Source organism: Zeus faber (genome assembly GCF_960531495.2).
Source record: "Zeus faber genome assembly, chromosome: 9".
Taxonomy (NCBI): Eukaryota; Metazoa; Chordata; class Actinopteri; order Zeiformes; family Zeidae; genus Zeus; species Zeus faber.
This window is the reverse complement of record NC_137197.1, coordinates 1,507,381-1,530,256: the sequence shown is the minus strand read 5'-3', so window position 1 is coordinate 1,530,256 and position 22,876 is coordinate 1,507,381. Positions and strand designations below refer to the sequence as shown.

General features: G+C 45.0%; 2 protein-coding genes across 7 annotated transcripts in view; both read left to right on the top strand.

Moving 5' to 3' along the window:
• The first annotated feature begins 6,589 nt into the window (after positions 1 to 6,589).
• On the top strand, positions 6,590 to 14,923 carry rnf168 (ring finger protein 168). 3 transcript variants are annotated; one of them, XM_080007541.1, is made up of 8 exons: positions 6,590 to 6,939; positions 8,166 to 8,429; positions 8,923 to 9,121; positions 9,879 to 9,949; positions 10,370 to 10,528; positions 11,360 to 11,448; positions 13,396 to 13,453; positions 13,561 to 14,923. In XM_080007541.1, the coding sequence occupies exons 2-8, from the start codon at positions 8,283 to 8,285 to the stop codon at positions 14,278 to 14,280; spliced, it is 1,443 nt and encodes a 480-aa protein (XP_079863667.1). In that variant the 5' UTR covers positions 6,590 to 6,939; positions 8,166 to 8,282; the 3' UTR covers positions 14,281 to 14,923. The 3 variants fall into 3 exon arrangements, with proteins under 3 accessions (XP_079863667.1, XP_079863668.1, XP_079863666.1); XM_080007542.1 differs by having other exon boundaries at positions 9,876 to 9,940; positions 10,451 to 10,528; XM_080007540.1 differs by having other exon boundaries at positions 9,876 to 9,949.
• Positions 14,924 to 15,972: 1,049 nt separating this feature from the next.
• Positions 15,973 to 22,876, top strand: part of il1rap (interleukin 1 receptor accessory protein) — a 33,475-nt gene continuing 26,571 nt past the window's right edge. For 2 of the 4 annotated variants that reach the window (XM_080007205.1, XM_080007202.1), the window contains exons 1-6: positions 15,973 to 16,193; positions 16,689 to 16,977; positions 17,122 to 17,526; positions 18,431 to 18,510; positions 21,669 to 21,864; positions 22,468 to 22,551. In XM_080007205.1, the coding sequence (XP_079863331.1) occupies positions 17,525 to 17,526; positions 18,431 to 18,510; positions 21,669 to 21,864; positions 22,468 to 22,551 (362 nt within the window). In that variant the 5' untranslated portion in view covers positions 15,973 to 16,193; positions 16,689 to 16,977; positions 17,122 to 17,524. Of the gene's footprint in view, positions 16,218 to 16,688; positions 16,978 to 17,121; positions 17,527 to 18,430; positions 18,511 to 21,668; positions 21,865 to 22,467; positions 22,552 to 22,876 lie in introns of all 4 variants that reach the window. The other 2 variants (XM_080007203.1, XM_080007204.1) reach the window with 2 other exon arrangements.

The window sequence follows — 22,876 nt, the reverse complement described above, 5'->3', positions numbered from 1 at the left end:
TGCTGTTTTGATCTTGCAACTCATGAGCTCATTTCCCTTCTTTATATTTCCAAGTGGAATTCTAGAAACTTTCAGGGCACACCTGGCGAGCGCTGACATGCACTAGTGGGTGAAAAACAGCGATTTAGATGGAAAGTCCATCCACACAGCAGCACGGGACGTCCATTCAGATCCTACTGAGGATGAAGATGATGGTGGACATCACGTGTCTTCATCACACCGCTGATACATGGACAGTATGTCTGTTGATGAATCCACAGGAAATGAACAAAACAGGTTTGTTAGATTAGAAACCGTTGCTGTTCTGTGTCTTGTTGTCGTTCAGGTGGAGCTGAGCTCACACTGGACCCAAACACAGCAAACAGAACCCTCCGTCTGCACCACAACAACAGGAAGGTGACGAGAGGACCAGCCACATCGTCATCACCCAGACGGATGTGAGTCACTGCCACAGGTGTTGTGTAGAGAAGGTCTGAGTGGGCGTGGCTACTGGGAAGGAGGGGTTGACAAAGGAATGACTTACAGAGGAGTCAGAAGGAGAGGGATAGGATCAGGGCTGCAAATTTGGAATGAATAACAAATCCTGGAGTCTGGCTTGTCATCATTCTGATCATTTCTTTTGTGCCTGGTACAATGCAGTCCACAAGCACACTGCACCTCCTCGTCCTCGCCAAGGAGTGTATCCAGACGGGTCGGCTGGAACTCCCCAATCCAACCCTGGCTCTCCGTCTGTCCCTTGGTCCTCACAGAGTAGGAGTGTATCTGGACCGCTCAGCTGGAACTCTGTCCTTCTACTCAGTTTCCTCTGACTCACTGAGACACCTCCACACCTTCTACACCACATCCACTGAACCTCTCCACCCTGGCTTTAGGGTGGAGTCTGATTCCTCAGTGTCCCTGTGAGGGGGTGCAGTGTCAGATACAGCAGAGGAAGATTTTCTAGTTTTAAGGTGACCTGATTTTTGGGTTCATCGTGGTGTTGATGTGACAGGTTTTATGGATGTTCATGGTAATCTGTCAAAATGCGTTTATCAAACTTTTTTATCATATATATTTGAAGACACATTAAATGGTGTCTCTCCATGCCGCCCTACATTTATATATCTTTTGGGGTCATTTTCCTTTAAATCCAATCCCTGCATTAACGGTCAAATTATTAAATCATGTGTTTGTTGACGCTAATTTGGAGGCAAACTGGTGGAATCTAGTAGGAAAACTGTCTTTCATACTTTACTTTATTGTTTCGTTGAACTTTGCCACATGCAATTTGAATGTGTTCAGCAAATAGAATCCAACTTCATCATAGAAGGATGCTCCTTATCCAATAAGGAATTTAATAACAATTGTATTATATATTTAATACATTTACTCCAAAACAAATGGAAAGGTAAATTCTTCTGGATTTCCACGATGCTCATTTAGTTTTCATGTGTTTAAGAGATTTCATTTGCAAAATCAATTTGTCTTCAGTGTCTTTAGAGGTTTCACTTTGATGAACCTGGAGTTATGGATATAAAAGTTTGCAAGAATAAAAGTTGAAGATGAAACAATTTTGGGTAAATCATGCAGGTCCAGCCAGGAGGCCTCGACACACAGGCCTAGAAGGAGGCAGGACAGGAGGACAGGAGGACAGGAAGAAAGGAGGACAGGAGGACAGTGAGGCAGGAGGACAGGACGACAGGAAGAAAGGAGGACAGGAAGGCAGGAAGACAGGAGGACAGGAGGACAGGAAGACAGGAAGACAGGAGGACAGGGAGGCAGGAGGACAGGAGAACAGGAAGAAAGGAAAACAGGAAGACAGGAAGATAGGAGGACAGGGAGGCAGGAGGACAGGAGGACAGGAAGAAAGGAGGACAGGAAGACAGGAAGATAGGAGGACAGGGAGGCAGGAGGGCAGGAGGCCAGGAAAACAGGAAGACAGGAAAACAGGAAGACAGGAGGACAGGAGGACAGGAAGACAGGAGGACAGGAGGACAGGAAGACAGGAAGACAGGAGGACAGGAAGGCAGGAGGACAGGAGGACAGGAAGACAGGAGGACAGGAAGGCAGGAAGGCAGGAGGACAGGAAGGCAGGAGGACAGGAGGACAGGAGGACAGGAAGACATGAAGACAGGAGGACAGGAGGACAGGAAGACAGGAGGACAGGAGGACAGGGAGGCAAGAAAACATGAATACAGGAGGACAGGAAGACAGGAGGACAGGAAGGCAGGAAAACAGGAAAACAGGAGGACAGGAAGACAGGAGGACAGGAGGGCAGGAGGGCAGGAAAACAGGAAGACAGGAAGACAGGAAAACAGGAAGACAGGAGGACAGGAGGACAGGAAGACAGGAGGACAGGAGGACAGGAGGACAGGAGGACAGGAAGGCAGGAAAACAGGAAGACAGGAAGACAGGAGGACAGGAAGCCAGGAGGACAGGAGGCAGGAGGACAGGGAGGCAGGAGGACAGGAAGACAGGAGGACAGGAGGACATGAAGACAGGAGGACAGGAGGACAGGAGGACAGGAAGACAGGAAGACAGGAAGACAGGAGGACAGGAGGACAGGAGGACAGGGAGGCAGGAGGACAGGAGGACAGTGCAGTGTTTGCTGCCTGGCCTGGTGCTCTGCACCGGAAAAGCCCAAAACACCGTGGGGGGTGTTGCACTGTCAGTTTTTTAAATTTTGTTTTGAATGTTTGGAATCAGCTACTTTGAGAAACAGTTTGGTTTTTAGAACGTTTTGAGTTCCAAAAAGTTTCACATTTGACTTTTGACACAGAGACGTGGCACATTTTACCATCCCTGCTTTCAAGGTGTTTCAACAGCATGAAGACTGGAAATGTCAACAAAGAAAGACGTTTAATTGTGTTTCAGGGGACAGTGCAGGAAGCACAGGAAACAGCTTCAACACTGTTCATCATTTTATAATGGACTTTTGATTTTGGAATGATAGGGAATTTCAGGTACTTGGTAAGTAAATACTGAATATCCTTTTTGGAAAATAAGATGTGGAGTTTCTATATGACATCATAGGGTAAGATGATGATGAAAGAGGGGCTCTGCTCCTGTGATCAGGCAGTGTACCTACCATCAGTGGGATTCTGAAGCTGATATTTGAAGGTGAAGTTACACAGTGTTGCTTCAACTAAACCAATAATATGACATGATGCAGCGTTCCTCCAGAGAGCGGACACGGACCAACCAGTTCTAGTTGAACAGTGACTGGGTGGTTATACGTATATAGTGTTTCTGTGTGTATATATATATATATATATTTGCCAAGGCCGGGAAACACAGAAGGCACAAGGCGACCAATCACTGATCTGCATTATCCTTCCATCATGTTGAACAGAGGTTGAATTATTTGAGATTAAAAAAGTGGAACATCTGGAACATCTTCCTCTTTGTGTGTGTGTGTGTGTACACGCTGATAGTAGTATAGTAGTAATGATAGTAGTATTATAGTAATGATAGTGGTATAGTAGTTATGATAGTAGTATTGTAGTAATGATAGTAGTATAGTAGTAATGATAGTAGTATTATAGTAATGATAGTAGTATAGTAGTAATGATAGCGGTATAGTAGTAATGATAGTAGTAAACTGGTAATGATAGCAGTATAGTAGTAATGAAAGTAGTATAGTAGTAATGATAGTAGTATAGTGGTAATGATAGCAGTAAACTGGTAATGATAGTAGTATAGTGGTAGTGATAGCAGTATAGTAGTAATGATAGTAGTAAACTGGTAATGATAGTAGTATAGTAGTAATGATAGCAGTATAGTAGTAATGATAGTAGTAAACTGGTAATGATAGTAGTATAGTGGGAGTGATAGCAGTATAGTAGTAATGATAGTAGTACAGTAGTAATGATAGTAGTATAGTAGTAATGATAGTAGTATAGTGGTAATGATAGTAGTAAACTGGTAATGATAGTAGTATAGTGGTAGTGATAGCATTATAGTAGTAATGATAGTAGTACAGTAGTAATGATAGTACTATAGTAGTAATTATAGCAGTATTGACGGCAATAGTATTAAAACAGTATCAGTGGGACTTGGATAGATAGATATTTGCAAGTTGTTTCTTCAATTTAGTCATTTATAGATTTCGATTCAATCAGCTCTTCCACTTGAACTTGAATCATGAACTAATTGTTTATTAGTCCAATTCATTATTTGTTTATAAACAACTTTATTTTACGGCCCATTTACAAGTATTTCAGTTATTCGCTTTATGAATTGCTTTATTTATCATTTTTCTGCCCCCGCTTCAGTGTGTGTGTGTGTGGCGCGCACACCTGCTACATGGGCTCGACAGATACTTTACAGTTTTTCCAAGAACGAAGCAGCTTGTGTCGTTCAAACGTTTACTTAGCAGGCACTGTAAAAACTCAAAGGTGTTTCCCATCCAACCGCGTCAAAAAAGAAAAGCATGCGGCGGCTCACTTCCGCATGCGTCATCAAACCAAACTACGGCAAGATCCATAGTACAAACAACATCGCGTTGAGAGTTACCAGGAGGGGTCGCCCTGTCCCCAGATGACATCAGAACATCACAATCATTTAAATCCTTATTCTTAAGAAACCACTGGACGAGCCTCCAATGATCACTGACACGTCGCTAACGTGCTTTAGTTGAAGCAAACAAACACACAAACAAACAAAGACCACACAAACACAAACAAATACAAAAACAAACACACAAACAAACAAACACAAAAACAAACAAACACACAAACAAACACAAAAAGAAACTCAAAAACAAACAAACACACAGACAAACACAAAAACAAACAAACACACAAACAAACACAAAAACAAACAAACACACAAACAAACACAAAAACAAACACACACACACAAACACAAACAAACAAACACAAAAACAAACAAACACACAATCAAACAAACACACACACACAAACACAAAAACAAACAAACTAACTAACACAAACAAACAAACACACAATCAAACAAACACACAAACAAACAAACATAAACTAACAAACAAACAAACAAACACACAAACACAAAAACAAACAAACAAACACACAAACAAAAAAACAAACAAACACACACACACACAAACACAAAAACAAACAAACAAACACACAAACAAAAAAACAAACAAACACACACACACACAAACACAAAAACAAACAAGTACACAAACAAATAAACACAAACTAACTAACAAACAAACAAACACACAAACAAACACACAAACATGAGTGTTAGCACCGTGCTCTGGCGGGTTATCTCCCGATGAGGGGCCTTTCTGTGTGGAGTTTGCATGTTCTCCCCGTGCTCACGTGGGGTTTCCTCCACCTACGGTCAGTAAGGACCCCCACCCAAAACATGGGGTTTTCTCCATGTAACATCAGTAAGGACCCCCACCCAAAACATGGGGTTTTCTACATGTAACATCAGTAAGGACCCCCACCCAAAACATGGGGTTTTCTTTATGTATCATTATTACATTACATTACATTACATTACATTGATCAGACGCTTTTATCCAAAGCCACTTACAATTATTCAAACAGCGACGGACGCAGCCATCAGGAGCAATGAGGGGTTAAGTGTCTTGCTCAAGGACACTACAGCATGCTAGCAGGAGGAGCCTGGGATCCAACCAGCAACCTTTACATGACTAGACCACCAGCTCTACCTCCTGAGATACCATCCCCAGATCATCAGTAAGGACCCCCACCCAAAACACGGGGTTTTCTCTATGTAACATCAGTAAGGACCCCCACCCAAAACACGGGGTTTTCTCTATGTAACATCAGTAAGGACCTCCACCCAAAACACGGGGTTTTCTCTATGTAACATCAGTAAGGACCTCCACCCAAAACATGGGGTTTTCTCTATGTAACATCAGTAAGGACCTCCACCCAAAACATGGGGTTTTCTCTATGTACATCAGTAAGGACCCCCACCCAAAACATGGGGTTTTCTCTATGTAACATCAGTAAGGACCCCCACCCAAAACATGGGGTTTTCTCTATGTAACATCAGTAAGGACCTCCACCCAAAACATGGGGTTTTCTCTATGTAACATCAGTAAGGACCCCCACCCAAAACATGGGGTTTTCTCTATGTAACATCAGTAAGGACCTCCACCCAAAACATGGGGTTTTCTCTATGTAACATCAGTAAGGACCTCCACCCAAAACATGCACACACCACGCTTGGTACCAGGTCCCCGGGCGTCGACGAACGCTGCCCACTGCTCCTGGCTGCCCCGAGGAAGCACCAGCCAGGATGGAGAAATGCAGAGGAAGCATTTCACCAGCACCACCCAAAGCGTGTGCATGTTTGTGTGTGTGTGTGTGTGTGTGTGTGTGTGTGTATGCATGTGGTGTAGGGTAGTGTGGTGTGGTATGTTGCGTGACAATTAAAGATTCGTCTCTTCTCCAAACAAACAAACAAACAAACAAACAAACAAACAAGGCCCCAGACACGGAAGTGACGACCAAGTGAAATCTGTTCATTCGCTCGGGCTCTTATTGTGAAGTCTGCCGTCGGGGCTGCTGCGCATGCGTTGTGGGCTCTCGGCGCTTTTTTACGCGCGAGGGCAGAGCAGCGACGAGGAGCCAAAGAAACATTAAAACTTTAAAACATTAAAACTTTCAAAAATTAAAACATTAAAACACGAGAAATGAGAACAAAATAAACTCAAATCTGTTGATTTATCAACGTTCGTTGTGTTCGTCGTTGTATTGAGGCAGCTGAACCAGGTGTTAGCAGTTAGCCGGCTAGCTCTGGGCTGGTCAGGTGAGCACACTTCACAGAGAAACAGAGGAAACGTGGAGAAAAACAAACAGGTTGACGGTGACGGTGACGGTGACGTGGAGCGTCCAGCTGAAGGTTCGTTCTCACGCGGGACTCGGACCTGATCGTACAAACCGTCAGAACCATCCGAACCAAGCTCCACCGAACCCCCGACTGTTTACGGTACGTAGTAGTGCGAAGGACGCGCTATGTTTTATGCTAAATGAAGGTAGGAATAGAACACAGCAACACAGAGGATTCCTCCAGGAGCGATGAGAGGATTCCTCCAGGAGCGATGAGAGGATTCCTCCAGGAGGCTCCTTCACCTGCTTTTAACATTCATTACAACAACTTGAAGCTTTTGTTGAGAGCTGTGAGTGATCGATGGTACCGTAATGACGGTAGCGGTCGCACATAATCCATGCTAGATAGATAAACCCAGGAGTATTATCAGCACGCAACGGAACAATGGGGAATGATAATAAGTGCAAAAATAAACAATGAAGTTAAACAACTTAAACATAGAAGACTTGTCAAACAAAAACAAACAAAATAGATTAGCAAACTACATCTTACCTGACAGCAGATACAGCCTGTTCAGTTGAACCGGTCTGAGTTCAGTGGCTTCATGGCTCCCAGTATAACCTGACCCTGTCTGTCTGTCTGCCCTTCTGTCTCACTGTCTGTCTCTCTGCCTGTCTGTCTCTCTGCCCATCTCTGTCTGCCTGTCTGTCTCTCTGCTGGCCTGTCTCTCCATCTGTCTCTCTGCCTGTCTCTCTCTCTGCCCATCTCTGTCTGCCTGTCCGTCTCACTGTCCGTCTCTCTTCCAGCCTTTCTGTCTCTCTATCTGCCTGTCTGTCTGTCTTCCTTCCAATATACATGTTGAACAACATGGTAAATTAGAATTCTCTCTCACTCCCTCCCCCCCTCTCCCTCCCTCCTCCCGCTCCCTCCCTGTACAAAACTGTACAATGAAGTATTTGGGCCATGTCATTTTAAACAAATAACCAATACAGGAGGAATGATTACAACAAGAAATACCTCCTTCGCTGTTCATATGGACACCACTTGATTAATGTGAACAGACTGTTGTAGCTGCTGCTGGGGTAGTGAACCAATCACTCGTCACATACAATCGAAGAAGAACGCTGGCGGTGATTAGCTACCAGCAAAACCATACAAAATAGTCTTTTATTTTTCTGGATCTGGGTACAGAAACCTTTGAATGCAGGTATTGTTTGACTGGAGATGTTGCGATACTACTTGGTATTGGGTTATTTCGTCGATACCTTTAAGGAGTACCAATACCCAGCCTTAAGTAGTAGGTACTGTTTACTGCTGCTGTCACACCTGAATTCACCCACAGGGATGAATAAAGTTTGATCTTTCCTTATGGCTCTTGGATGCAGTGTCACTGCAGAATGAAGCTCTGAGTCCATCCTGTCCCCTGGCGGAGACGTGACTTCATAGGAGTGGGAGGGACTCGGGAAGGTGGACCTTGTGCGGAGGTGGGTGGAGCTTGGAAGATGCCCCCGGTATTTGAGGAGATGGCGTCCATTGCCGAGGGTGGGGTGAGAGGACGGGGCCTGTCCAGGGAGGAGTGTCTGTGTCCGGTGTGCATGGAGATCTTCCTGGAGCCTGTCACGCTGCCCTGCGAGCACACCTTCTGCAAGGTAACCAAGAAGTGGCCTCACTGAGGTCCTCTGCCGGCCTCTGGCAGAACTACAAACAACCTAAAAGTGCAACTTTTCCAAGTAACTGAATGGAACAGAAAGCCACTGCGAAAATTCAGTTTGTCCTGATTTTTAAGTGAATAAAAGCAATTTTCCTCCAAGTTCTTCTACATCGTATCTTACTCCTTGTCTGTTTGCTGTACTCCATCAACCTATAAAGAACACTTCTAGCTTCTCACACTGCTACAGTTTCTTCTGCTGTGCTGGTGCTGGTGCCTTATTTTAAACATATTAGCTTCTAAAATTCTCCTGGACAATATTCTTAATACGTTATGGCCGTCAGATCTTTTCTGGTTTTAGAAAGGCAGCTTCAGACTCTGCACTTGTTTACAAACAATACTGAATTAATTCAAGTAATAATTATTAATCAAAGATATCCCTGTCCCGGCCTGTCTCTCTCTCTCTCCCTGCCTCTCTCCCCTCTGTCCTCCAGCCCTGCTTCCTGCAGACTGTGGACAAGGCCACCCTATGCTGTCCTCTCTGCAGGAAGAGAGTGTCCACCTGGGCTCGGCTACACAGCCGGAATAAGACTCTGGTGAACGACGTTCTGTGGAGGAAGGTGCAGGAAGCCTTTCCTCTGCAGTGTAAAAGACGGATCAGCGGAGAGCTGGAAGACGAGGAGGAGGAGGAAGGTAAGATACGTCAATACCTCCAACCATGCAGTCTGATATACGTTCAGAGCTTTGAGTTCCTCCTCAGACTGTGACCTTTACCCTGAGTCTCGAACTGACGTTGTGATTCTGGGAGCGTTCCGGTGTTCCCAGAGGAACTGTTCACAAATAAAAGCAGAATAAACCAAGACCGGTGCCGACGAAGCTGCACTGTGGGCAGCAAGATGGCTGATGGACAGTATGGCGGTTAGACCGTTAGATACATGATACGTTATACTGTGTTGTTATACATTATTCCATGGCTCTGGAATACTGGATTCTGATTGGTCCATAGCAACAACCAGCAGTCAGTTATTTCTGAAAAATGGCAACCAACCACTTCTCCTGGTTTCACGTCCCTCGTGTCACTCCACCTACATGCTAATGTTAGCAAGTGGCACCATCTGGTGGTGCTACATAGAAACTACAATGCAAGACTCGGAAGAGATTAATAAGATAAACCTTTATTAGTTCCACAATAAATTGACATCGGTCCAGCAGCAAAATGGGGACAGCAGAAAATAAAGAGCATATCAAGTACACATGTGGGGTACACATGTATGTGGGGACATGTAGGTGAATAGGTCTATACATTGATGTGACTGTTTCTCAGTGGGAGTTCTGAAACGAGTTATTCCAGTTATTAAAACATTTTAAATCAAAACCTGTATATATAGGTGTATTTTGCAACAATGGCTGTCCGGCCGGAGATGATTAATACCTGTGTTGTGTCCAGTAGTGTTTGTGCCCAAACCCACGCTGAGCGAACCCGGAGCCGTCCGGAAGGAGTACGAGGACCAGGTCAGCAAAGTAAGATTTGATTCATTCAAACTCTATGACTTTTAGTTTTACATAGCTTTCAAACAAGCTTTTCAGCGTTGTTAGAGTTGATGATCTGGCAGACATTAGTATTTGAAGAAAGATACAAAGATGGATCGATATCAAAGCATTGCTTTGATTGATACATTGTCACCGATAAATAATTTGCCCCAAACCTTCAGAACATTACATTAGTCATTTCAAACTCTAAATATCAAAGAAAGCCTCCACAAACATTATACACACACACACACACACACACACACACACACACACACACACACACACACACACACACACACACACACATGTTAATTGTGTAATTGAGTTGAAGGCCTTGCTGCCACTTCCTCTCAATAGTAGAATATTACCGTAAGTACTGTAGTGTTGGTGCTTGGCTCCTCCCCTCAGCTGCAGCAGGAGAAGCAAGCGGAGGAGGAGGAGGAGAGGAGGGCCAGCGAGGAGTACATCCACAAGCTGCTGGCCGAGGAGGAGGAGCACCAGCGGGAGGAGAGGAAGAGGAAGGAGGAAGAAGATGAGAGGCTGGCCAGGACACTGAGCCTGCAGCTGGTCTGTCTGTCTGTCTGTCTGTCTGTCTCACCGTCTGTCTGCCTGTCTCACTGTCAACCTGTCCGTCTCAAGCTGGGGTCACACTGGCGGTGACGGGGCCGAATAAAGCTCCGTCGCTCTGGTCCCGTCGCCAGGTCTCTGTGCCCCTTTGAACCTCTCTCCCTTTCCATATTTAATATTCATTATATAGATAATTGTGGGGACATGTAGGTGATGGTGCCGTATGCTCTTTGTCTTAAGCTAAAATGGTGTCGCTGTTTATTTAAAGTAATTTACCTCTTGAATGAATTCCGAATTGACTTTGTTTGAGAAACATAAAATGATGCATTGCTTATTTTATTGATAGTTTAAGGGATGTTTTTCATTAAAAAAACAGCCCATTCATTAAGAAAACGCAGTCGTCCAGCCGTCTATCTTCCAAGGATCAGAGCCAATCAGAGCGTATCTTCTCTTCCATTGGCTGTCACCCGACGCTGCTCATTTGCATAAAGTTGAACCCTGCTCAATTTTCCTTGTCACGGTCATAGCTCCGCCCCTTGCAGCTCCATTTGAAATGCATTGCACTGTCGCCACTGTGACCCTACCCTTACTGTCTGTCTGTCTGTCTGTCTGTCTGTCTGCCTGTCTCCCTTCTAATATTCATGTTGAACAATGTGACAAAGTAGAATTTTCAACTTTTAAATGTTATTCTCTCCCCCCTCTCTCTCGCCCCTCCCTCTCTCGCCCTGTCATTCTCTCTTCCCCTCCCTCTCTCTCTCGCCCTCCCCCTCCCTCTCTCGCCCCGTTTCTCTCTTCCCCTCCCTCTCTCTCTCTCGCCCCCCCTCTCTACAGAACTCATCTGTGCTGAGCTCAGAGGGTCAAGTGAGTGAAGTCACTTCGGCCAAAAAGAAACAGAAATCTGCAGCTGGACAAATAGAGAGGTAGAAAGCTCCTTTATTCTATTCTATTCCCTTTGTCTGTTACCATGGTGACCCTCTGCATGATCTCTAATATGTAGGGGTGCGACGGATCACAAAACTCACTGTTCGGACATTCTGTGGATCAGCAAAAGAAAGGAAGACCAATTATAACCTTTCTTTCCATTTATTCTGTAAAACACTTAAAGGAACTTTTGCCCCTGGCCTTAAATGAAAACAACATTCAAGAAGTTCAACGTTTAAATAACATCTCAAAATATGTCAAATATTCAATACTCAATTGTTAAATTAAAGTGCAATATAAGGCATGGGTGATACCTTCCTTTAAACATGACAGTGAATGAAACGATTGAAGTAGGTTAATTCAACATGTTCAAGTTCTCACGTTTATAACAAACGCTAAGTTTCATGAAAATGGTTCCGAAAGAAGCGAGTTCCAGTGGATTTAGTAGAGAAGTCTCAACCCCCATGGTATGATATGTTTGTACGTGTTGGTGTGTATGTACATGTTGGTATGTTTATGTAGGTTGGTATGTTTGTGTAGGTTGGTATGTTTGTGTATGTTTGTGTATGTTTGTATGTTGGTATGTTTGTGTATGTTGGTATGTTTGTACATGTTGGTATGTTTGTGTATGTTGGTATGTTTATGTATGTTGGTATGTTTGTGTATGTTGGTATGTTTATGTATGTTGGTATGTTTGTATATGTTGGTATGTTTATGTATGTTGGTATGTTTATGTATGTTGGTATGTTTGTGTATGTTGGTATGTTTATGTATGTTGGTATGTTTGTATATGTTGGTATGTTTATGTATGTTGGTATGTTTATGTATGTTGGTATGTTTGTGTATGTTGGTATGTTTATGTATGTTGGTATGTTTGTATATGTTGGTATGTTTATGTATGTTGGTATGTTTGTGTATGTTGGTATGTTTATGTATGTTGGTATGTTTGTGTATGTTGGTATGTTTATGTATGTTGGTATGTTTGTATATGTTGGTATGTTTGTATATGTTGGTATGTTTGTGTATGTTGGTATGTTTGTGTATGTTGGTATGTTTATGTATGTTGGTATGTTTGTATATGTTGGTATGTTTGTACATGTTGGTATGTTTGTACATGTTGGTATGTTTGTATATGTTGGTATGTTTGTATATGTTGGTATGTTTGTGTATGTTGGTATGTTTGTGTATGTTGGTATGTTTGTACATGTTGGTATGTTTGTATTTGTTTGTACATGTTTGTGTATGTTGGTATGTTTGTGTATGTTGGTATGTTTATATGTTTATGTATGTTGGTATGTTTATGTATGTTTTTGTATGTTGGTATGTTTATGTATGTTTATGTATGTTTGTATATGTTGGTATGTTTATGTATATATTGTATGTTTGTATGTTTGTATATGTTGGTATGTTTATGTATATATTGTATGTTTCTATATGTTTGTATGTTTGTATATGTTGGTATGTATGTATATATTGTTGTATGTTTGCGTACGAGCAGACGCATGGCGGTGACATTTACTTGATATGTGGTAAAGTAGCAGCGATGCAGCGTCAACCAATCACTGACCTTCATAGTAAAACACAGCAGCATCTGTCTTGTTTATCTTCTTTAACTACAACTCTGCCTCCACATTTATGGAATTCTGACTTTAAAAAGTAACAGCGGCAGTAAAACTGTATTTCACTATGTATGTGTAAGTATTTCTCTTTCACTATCACTACATTTTGCAATTGATCCGCGGTTCACATGCGATCGGAACCGAGGGGGGCGACCTGTACTGATCAACCAGCTTCCGTTTCACCACTAGTATTACATAAATGTCAATTCCTGTGCGGCAGAATCACTTCCTGCCACTTCCTTCCATCTGTCTCACTGCGTTGATGTTACTTCCTTCAGACCGACCGTACATGTTGCGTTTCCATGGTGACATGCTTTTGTGTTTCAGGTTCCTGTGTCCTCTGAGCCCGAAACCGAGCGCTGCGTCCTGCAGCTTGGCCAACAAGGTGAGGACCTGACCCTGAACACTGTCAACAACCCAAACACAGAGGTAGAAGTACTTTTTAATAGAACTGTAGATACACTGCAGAGTACTGATACTACTGTGTGGTAGGAGAACATCCTGAACCCCAACTCCAGGCCGGACCGCAACAGCGGGTCCTCCAGCCCCCCCTCCACCTCCACCACCCCAGGACCAGATGGAGGCTTTACCTCTGTCAAGAGGAACAGCTCACAGCTGGTGGCCACGGTCTCCAAGAGGGTTTGTCTGTCTGAGCCTGCTGTGTCATCTGGGCTGGTCCACCAAGATCCAGGACGGGGCGTCTACCAGCACCCTGGATGGGAGGTCTACCAGGAGCCTGATTTTCCAGGACAGGAGGTCCACCAGGAGCCTGATTTTCCAGGACAGGCGGACCACCAGGAGCCTGATTTTTCAGGACAGGAGGTCCACCAGGAGCCTGATTTTCCAGGACAGGACGTCCTGCTGGAGGAGCTGCTAAGGCGGAGGCAGCAGGAGGAGCAGGACCTGCGCATGGCGCTGCTCTTGCAGAAGAAGCTGGACCGGGAGGAGGTCCGCGTCGCCACCGACCGCAGCAGGGGCTCCGCAGACCCCTACATGCTCCGCAACAAGACCCCCGGAGCTGGAGCCCAGGACACTCTGGCCAAAAAACCAAACAGGTCACGCCTCTCATCACCTTCATCATCATCTTCCTCCTCAGCCAAGAGGAAAGAGGGAGCCATGCCCTCCTCTGGCCCTTCCCCCTCCCCCAGCCCCGCCCACAGGGGCAGGAAGCAGGTCACCCTGACGGAGATGTTCCCCAACCTGGGACACTGAGTCTCCCCTCCACATCAGTTGCTTTAACAAACAGCTTGTTGGTGTCACATCACCTCAGATGCAATGATGCATTCTGGGAGTTTGTGGTGTTTCAGAGCAAAGACTCAAACGTTTGGTTTTTGGATTCTGGGGGCTCTTCAAACTGCGGAGGAACGCTGGAGCGACTTCCTGTGGAGACACCCTGCAGACTGACTGTACATCAGAGACGTTTCTCAAATAATCACAAGTTTTTTCATGAGTTAGTTGTATATTTGATGTTCTACAGAGTGAAGGGACTTAAACATTTTGAAGCTAAGGACCAAGTGCCTTGCTCAAGGTTAAACCTTGTTTTCTGCTTCTCCTGGGAATAGAACCCGCAACTCTTCTCTCCTCTTAGGTGATCTTCAGCCTATATGACTGCTTGCTTTCTCCATGTTTCCACCCAACAGAAGAAGTCAGTCACGTATTGGCATCACCATGGCAACCAGTGGTAAATAAATGCTAGCATCGGTAAAGTGGGCGTGGCATCTTGGGGAATCCTACGTCACATTTTACAGTTTTAACAAGTGCTTGAAACCTGAACTTGTGCTCCTAACATCTGATATTTGTCAAAATGTTAATGTCGAACAGTCTGGTTCCAACAGGAAGTTGTATTAAAACATTAAAAGCCAAAAAATGAATAAAGTTTACAAACAAACATCTTTTCAGCATCTAATTTGAATAAACACAGTGAGGACACAGTGAGGAGAGGACACAGCGAAGACAGGACACAGTGAAGGACAGGACACAGTGAGGACAGGACACAGCAAAGACAGGACACAGTGAGGAGGACGCAGTGAGGACAGGACAGTGAAGAACAGGACAGGGAGGACACAGTGAAGACAGGACACTGAGTAAAGGACACAGTGAAGACAGGATCCAGTGAGGACACAGTGAAGGACAGGACACAGTGAAGGACAGGACACAGTGAGGAGAGGACACAGCGAAGACACAGTGAAGACAGTACACAGTGAGGACAGGACAGTGAAGGACAGTACACAGTGAGGACAGGACAGTGAAGGACAGGACACAGGGAGGAAACAGTGCGGAGAGGACACAGTGAAGACAGGACACAGTGAAGAGCAGGACACAGTGAGGACAGGACACACGGAGGAGAGGACACAGCGAAGACAGGACACAGTGAGGAGGACACAGTGAGGACAGGACAGTGAAGAACAGGACAGTGAAGACAGCACAGGGAGGACACAGTGAAGACAGGACACTGAGTAAAGGACACAGTGAAGACAGGATCCAGTGAGGACACGGTGAGGCCAGGACACAGTGAAGACAGGACACAATGAGGACAGGACACAGTCAGGACACTGGACACTTGTGGACAGGACACGGTGTGGACAGCAGGTGGCGATGTTGCACCATGATCTGCTGCGCAGCAACATCAGCTCCTATGTGGAGTCGGTCACAATTATTTTTTTTTATATGTAAATTATTTTATTTTAAATGTAATTTTTTATTTTTACAAATATTACATATTTTTTTAAATATGTTTTTATGTGTTTTTAGTAATTTATTTATTTTGGGCCTCTAATGTTTAACTGTAGAATTATAGAGAGAGTTCTGCTTTACTGATCTCTGACTGTCTCTGACAGGACACAGGGAGGAGGACACAGTGAGAAAACAGTGAAGATAGGACACAGTGAGGACAGGACACAGTGAGGAGAGGACACAGCGAAGACACAGTGAAGACAGTGAAGGACAGGACAGTGAAGGACAGGACACAGTGAGGACAGGACACAGGGAGGACACATTCAGGACAGGAGACAGTGAAGACAGGACACTGAGGACAGGACACAGGGAGGAGGACACGGTGAAGGCAGGACACAGTGAAGGCAGGACACAGGGAGGACACAGTGAGGACAGGACACAGTGAGGACACGGTGAGGACAGGACACAGTGAACCAGTGAGGACACTTTTGCCGACATAACGGCACAGAAACACTGTACTCAAATAGCACTTTGGTATTTAAATGCTTCTTTTGCACTTCTGGTTAAACGTCAACTGCATTTCATTGGTTCTGTACCTGTACTCTGCTAGTGACGATAAAGTTTAATCTAATCTAATATTTTGTTATGGTTTATTATATTATCTTATAATATCTTATGTTATATTATGGTATATTATATTATGTTATGTTATATTATATTATGTATTCAATTATATTATGTTATTACATATGTAAATTATATTATGTTTTATTATATTATGTTATTATATTTATACATTATATTATATTACATTATATTATATCATGTTATATTATATTATGTTTTATTATATTATGGTATGTTATGGTTTATTATGTTATGTTATGTTATGTTGTGTTATGTTTTATTCCATTCCATTCTATTCTATTACATATGATGTACTTTAGTTCAAGTTCATTCAGGCTGTTCGTGCTTTACTGACGTCACTCCATGTGGGAGGAGCCCGAGCGTCAACTTCCTGGAAACTGACAATGACGTCACGCGTGTTGAACTCCGACAGAGGGAAATAAAAACGGTCATCAGAAGAAAAAATAAATCAGAAGAAAAAATAAATCAGAAGAAAAAATAAATCAGAAGAAAAAATAAATCGGAAGAAAGAAGAAAATACAAATATTCAAATAATAATCCACCCGCTGTCCGAGCTGGTGGCGGCCACACGCGCCTGTCTCCCCGAAAGTTCGTTGTTTTATAACTTATTTAAACGTATTTAAACGTATTTAAACTTATTTAAACGCATTTAAACGTATTTAAACTTATTTAAACTTGTTTTAAAGAAGCGTTTTTTATTACGTTCATAGTTCATAACTTGTTTCACTGCAGCTGCGGTCCGTGCTTGGCCGGGAACCACCGCTTGGACCCCCTCTCCTCCTGGAGGGACTGACTGGACCAGCTTCTGGGTCTGGTCCTTGAAGATCTGCCGCGGACCTGAGAGGAGGAACCAGACCATCCGGGACCTGCGGGTCTAGGTCCAGGTCCAAGTCGGGGTCCCGGTCCTCCTCCCGGTCGTCCTCCCGGTCCTCCTCCTGGAGCTCCACCTCCCTCCATCTCCCCGCCGGGCGGCCCCCCTCCCCCAGCTTGCACCTCCTCCAGGTGGATATACAGCCTCCAGTCTCTCCCTCCGAACCGGACCGTAAATCATCCGAGCGGGACCCTTCTCACCGGAGCCTTCTGCCGGTCTGAGTCAGCACCGCGTCCCGGTCCGTTCCGGTCCGTCCCGGATCTCATGTAAGTGTTGGTTAGATCTTTATAATGAACGTTGGCATCCAATAACATCACGTTTGTATTTATCTTCCCATAACATCACATGTTTGTATTTATCTTCCCATAACATCACATGTTTGTATTTATCTTCCCATAACATCACATGTTGGTGTTTATCTTCCCATAACATCACATGTTTGTATTTATCTTCCCATAACATCACATGTTTGTATTTATCTTCCCATAACATCACATGTTTGTATTTATCTTCCCATAACATCACATGTTTGTATTTATCTTCCCATAACATCACATGTTTGTATTTATCTTCCCATAACATCACATGTTGGTGTTTATCTTCCCATAACATCACATGTTTGTATTTATCTTCCCATAACATCACATGTTTGTATTTATCTTCCCATAACATCACATGTTGGTGTTTATCTTCCCATAACATCACATGTTTGTATTCATCTTCCCATAACATCACATGTTTGTATTTATCTTCCCATAACATCACATGTTTGTATTTATCTTCCCATAACATCACATGTTTGTATTTATCTTCCCATAACATCACATGTTGGTGTTTATCTTCCCATAACATCACATGTTGGTGTTCATCATATGGACAAAACGGTTCGTTCAGGTTTGATTCCTTGGATTTGTTTGTGTGAAGGCTTCAGAAGAAGCAGCTTCCTCCTGGTTCTGTTCCTCATCAATCCAGACAATAATCACATTTTTCTCAAATAATCGATCAGTTCAGACTCTGGTTCTACTGGGAACCTCCCGGTACCAGACCGGTTCTACTGGATATCTGTCTGTCTGTCTGTCTGTCTGTCTGTCTGTCTGTCTGTCTGTCTGTCTTACTTTCCATGCACACACATTTTTTTTGACTTGTTTAAAATGAATGTACCCCCCGCAGGGCGCTCTTCTCCACTGTCGTCCTGTGTCTGTCTGGCCTGGTGGGCGGAGCCTCCTTCACCCTGTCCAGTGATCAGCCAGGTGAGTGACAGCTCGTTGCCATGGGAACATTTGTTACACCCAAACTGCACAACAACGCCATCAAATATCACCTGAAAACCTCCTCCCTCCTCCATCCTCCGTCCTGCTTCTCCCTCAGTCCAACTGAAAACAGAAAAGGGGGCGTGGTTAGTAAATAAACATGAGCTTACTTCACACATGAACTCCAGACACTGTCCAGATAATCAGGTCTGGACATTGTCCCGAGTTTCCCTTTCACACATGGAGCAAAAAAACATAGATTGTCTGTGTCAGAAGCGTTTACACCACCTGGAAATACTCAGTTTGGTTTAGACGAAGGGCGGAGCCAGGGTAGAGCGTGCAGGAGGCAGGACATGACCCAGTGACGCTGAAGAGTTTTACCCAAGATGGTGGACGATGCTACCGACTTTTTTTTGTGTTGATACTCTGGCCCTTTCTCAATCTGCGTTCTTGTGTGTACTTGTGTTCTTGTGTGTACTTGTGTTCTTGTCTTTACTTGTGTTCAAGTTCAAGTTCAAGTTCAAGAGATTATTTGTCACATACATACATATATGGTCGTACATATATGCAGTGAAATGTCATGACACCCGGTGATTACGCACAAGCTCTATAAGCTCAAAAAATACTCTAATGTGCGCACGCGGTGCTCGCGCAGGCGGCCGCAAGGGGCGGTGCCACAATCGCGATTCTGGGTTCTATAATTATATAATAGAATTAATTGTCTGTGTTGTATTAAATATACATCTAAATCCTCCTAAATGAAACTTTACCATAACTTACCTCCAGTACTTACCTCACAGAGTACAAATCCTCCAAGTGTTCACATCGTGTCTTGGTCACGACGCCCCACTAGCTGAGGGATGTTCTTGTCTGTACTTGTGAAACGTCATCAGTCACTGCCCAAGTACTGTTCCAATTCAAAGTATGCATCAAGCCAAGTCCAGTCCAAATGCCAGGATGTGGACTTGCTCTGCCCATTTGATGGAGGATGCATGGGTGGTGACTTGTGTGGACTTGGGACAGACAAGTATCCCACAATGCATTTGGCAGAATGACCGTCCTGCGTCCTCCCGTCCCCGGGAGTCTGTGCTCCCCAGTCCAACTACCAAGTCTGAACTGCCAAGTCCGCAAGTCCGAACTTTGCGTACTTGGTGTTGAGAAACGGCCTCTATGTATTTGGAAGTATCCACAATGTAAACGAGAGACTGGAAAGGAGTAATAAAGAAAGCAGAAAGGAGTACGCAGCAGCTACGCTCCGTGCACCAACATCCACACAAAGGTTCATAACTGGTGCATGATGGTGATGTCATCAACACGCGACACGCCCTCTGTGAATGATCCGGACAATCACCTGCTCTGTTCACACATAACGCTCAATCAGACATTATACAGACGTTGTACTCGGGTGCTGGCTGGGTGAAGTCCGGATCATTTTAGGGTCACAAATTGCATGTGTGAAAGCAGCTCATGGCAAACAGTGATAAACAAATCAGATTCTCAGCAACTCTAGAAGCTGGTGTCTGTAAACAGTGAATCCAGATTCAGCCTGTGACTTGCCAACGAAACGAACCAACGACTCTTTTGTCAAAGTGGCTCCAGATTCCTGATTCGTTTAGAAGTTTTGTTTGCCACGAACGAATCGTTGGTGATTGTTTCATCACTAGAACTGTTCTTGGTGCTGAATGCACCTGGACCAGGATCCAGAATGTACCTGGACCAGGATCCAGAATGCACCTGCACCAGGATCCAGAATGTACCTGCACCAGGATCCAGAATGTACCTGCACCAGGATCCAGAATGTACCTGGACCAGGATCCAGAATGTACCTGCACCAGGATCCAGAATGTACCTGCACCAGGATCCAGAATGTACCTGGACCAGGATCCAGAATGTACCTGCACCAGGATCCAGAATGTACCTGCACCAGGATCCAGAATGCACCTGGACCAGGATCCAGAATGTACCTGCACCAGGATCCAGAATGCACCTGCACCAGGATCCAGAATGTACCTGGACCAGGATCCCGAATGTACCTGCACCAGGATCCAGAATGTACCTGCACCAGGATCCAGAATGCACCTGGACCAGGATCCAGAATGTACCTGCACCAGGATCCAGAATGCACCTGCACCAGGATCCAGAATGCACCTGCACCAGTCCCAGCACTGGAACTCGTGTTGGAGCTGCTCCGTTACGTCTGTGTCACTGTGATTTGAAAGTTTATAAAGGAGACGTTGTGGTTTGTATTTGTACGTAAGATGATCCGTCCAGGACGAGCAGTCTGCTGCTGGTGGACACATCCCCCCCCTCCCCTGGGAGGGAGGATGGATCGTTCCACAGAGAGAGAGGGGTGGGAGGAGGTTAATAGAAAGAATAATACTTCAGCGGTGGAAATCGGACAGGCCAATTACACACACACACACACACACACACACACACACACACACACACAGGGGGGGGGGGGGGTGTTCTTCATTAATCCAGCCAGTCTTCCAATCTCCCGTCCTTTCCGGAGCCAAACTCCCCAGCATGCACCCCCCCCCCCAGGTGGAGAGAGTCCCCACTCAGCCGTTAAGACCCCCACCCTCTGCCCTGGAAGGATGATCCCTCCGTCATGTCTCTTTCACTGTTGCATTCTGGGAGTTTTTACCCTAAAAATTCCTTTTATAGCTCACCGGGAAAACAGCGAACTGAGCCTTTAAGCTGCAGCCGCCGTGACGCTTCTGCAGGAAATACGAGGTGAAGCAGCTCGTTGAGGCTTTCTGTAACAGCAGAGCCATTAAATCCCACTTCCTGTAATAAAATAAGAGCGTGGCGGCCGAGCGACGCCCCTAAACTGTGTTTGATTCTCACATAAACCTCATAAATCCTCACATGCAGACAGGAAGTGGAGTCTGATGGAAACAGGATATTGATCGAGGTGCAGAGCTCATCTCTACCTCCGAAACGACAAGCAGGACGGAGAGAGACAGAGAGATCCATCCATCACTCCGTTGCCCTCACTCTCTTTTTGAAGGTGTTTCAATCACAGCCGGGAATACCTTTTCTATTAGAAGGAGTTAGTTTCACATTCTGCATTCTTTCTGTTTGGGAATCCTTCCTTCCTTCCTTCCTGCCTTCCCTACTTCCTTCCCCGTCTTTCTTCCTCCTTTCCTCAGAGCCCACGTGCCATGACTGGGGGGAGGCAGGCCAGGGTGCGGAGCTTGTCCTGGAGGGTGAATCTGGTTGGCTGTCCTGCCCACTCTTCTCCCACCCCATGGTGTACAACTATAGCTCCGCCCACAGAGCAGGGCTCAACCTCTTCTGGTACCGCGTCCCCGTTGGCCAGGACCTGGAGCAACCCATCAGATACAGGTAGTGCTGATATTCGGGTTAGAGGGAAAACTTTATTTATCTATTGCTCATGTGCACAAAAAGCTGGAATTCTACTTCAATTAATTATGGCTGGAAAATAACTTGGTTTGAGCAGCCACACCTGACCTGTATCTAGGTGATTGGGTGGGGGTGGCTGCATACCCGTTGCTCATTGGTTGGGCTAACGAGCAGCAGGTTAAAAGCCCCATCCACACACACACTCAGGAGAGGAGGCTAGGCGGAACAAGCCAGGAGCAGATGGAACATGTCCTGACAGGGCTGCTCTCCTGAGTATGTGTGTGGATGGGGCTTTTAACCTGCTGCTCGTTAGCCCAACCAATGAGCAACAGGTATGCAGCCAAAAATGTTCATCTTTTTAAGATGAACTCAGAACACTTGGTGTCTCCGTACATGTGGTCAGATGTGGGTCACATTTTATAGATTTTCAAGTGGGCCGTGGGTCAGAAAAGGTTTGAAACGAACCCGGCGTTTATGCCAGTATTACATCACCGCTCCAGCACTAATTACACTTGTGTACTTGTGTACTTGAGTACTTGAGTAGTGTTTTCATGAGTTTGATTTAAAGATTTTAATTTGTTACAGCCAGAGACTCAGCAAAGACAGAGAGAGACTGTGGCTCCAACCTGCCACTGCCGAGGACACTGGACAGTACATCTGCATGCTGAGGTAAGGATGGATGGAGGGTGGGAAGAATGCAGGGATGGAAGGATGGAGAGATGGAGGGAGGGAGGGAGGTAAGGAAGGATGGAGAGATGGAGGGAATGATGCAGGGATGAAAGGATGGAGAGATGGAGGGAGGGAAGGAAGGATGGAGAGATGGAGGGAATGATGCAGGGATGGAAGGATGGAGAGATGGAGGGAGGGAGGAGGGGAAGGAAGGATGGAGAGATGGAGGGAATGATGCAGGGGTGAAAGGATGGAGAGATGGAGGGAGGGAGGGAGGGAAGGAAGGATGGAGAGATGGAGGGAATGATGCAGGGATGGAAGGATG

Excerpts from the sequence above, each read along its gene's own strand:
- rnf168 (XM_080007540.1), top strand. The coding sequence starts at position 8,283 with ATGCCCCCGGTATTTGAGGAGATGGCGTCCATTGCCGAGGGTGGGGTG. Across the intron at positions 9,950-10,369 it reads ACGAGGACCAGGTCAGCAAA|CTGCAGCAGGAGAAGCAAGC; the intron begins GTAAGATTTGAT and ends TCCTCCCCTCAG. Across the intron at positions 11,449-13,395 it reads GCAGCTGGACAAATAGAGAG|GTTCCTGTGTCCTCTGAGCC; the intron begins GTAGAAAGCTCC and ends TTTGTGTTTCAG.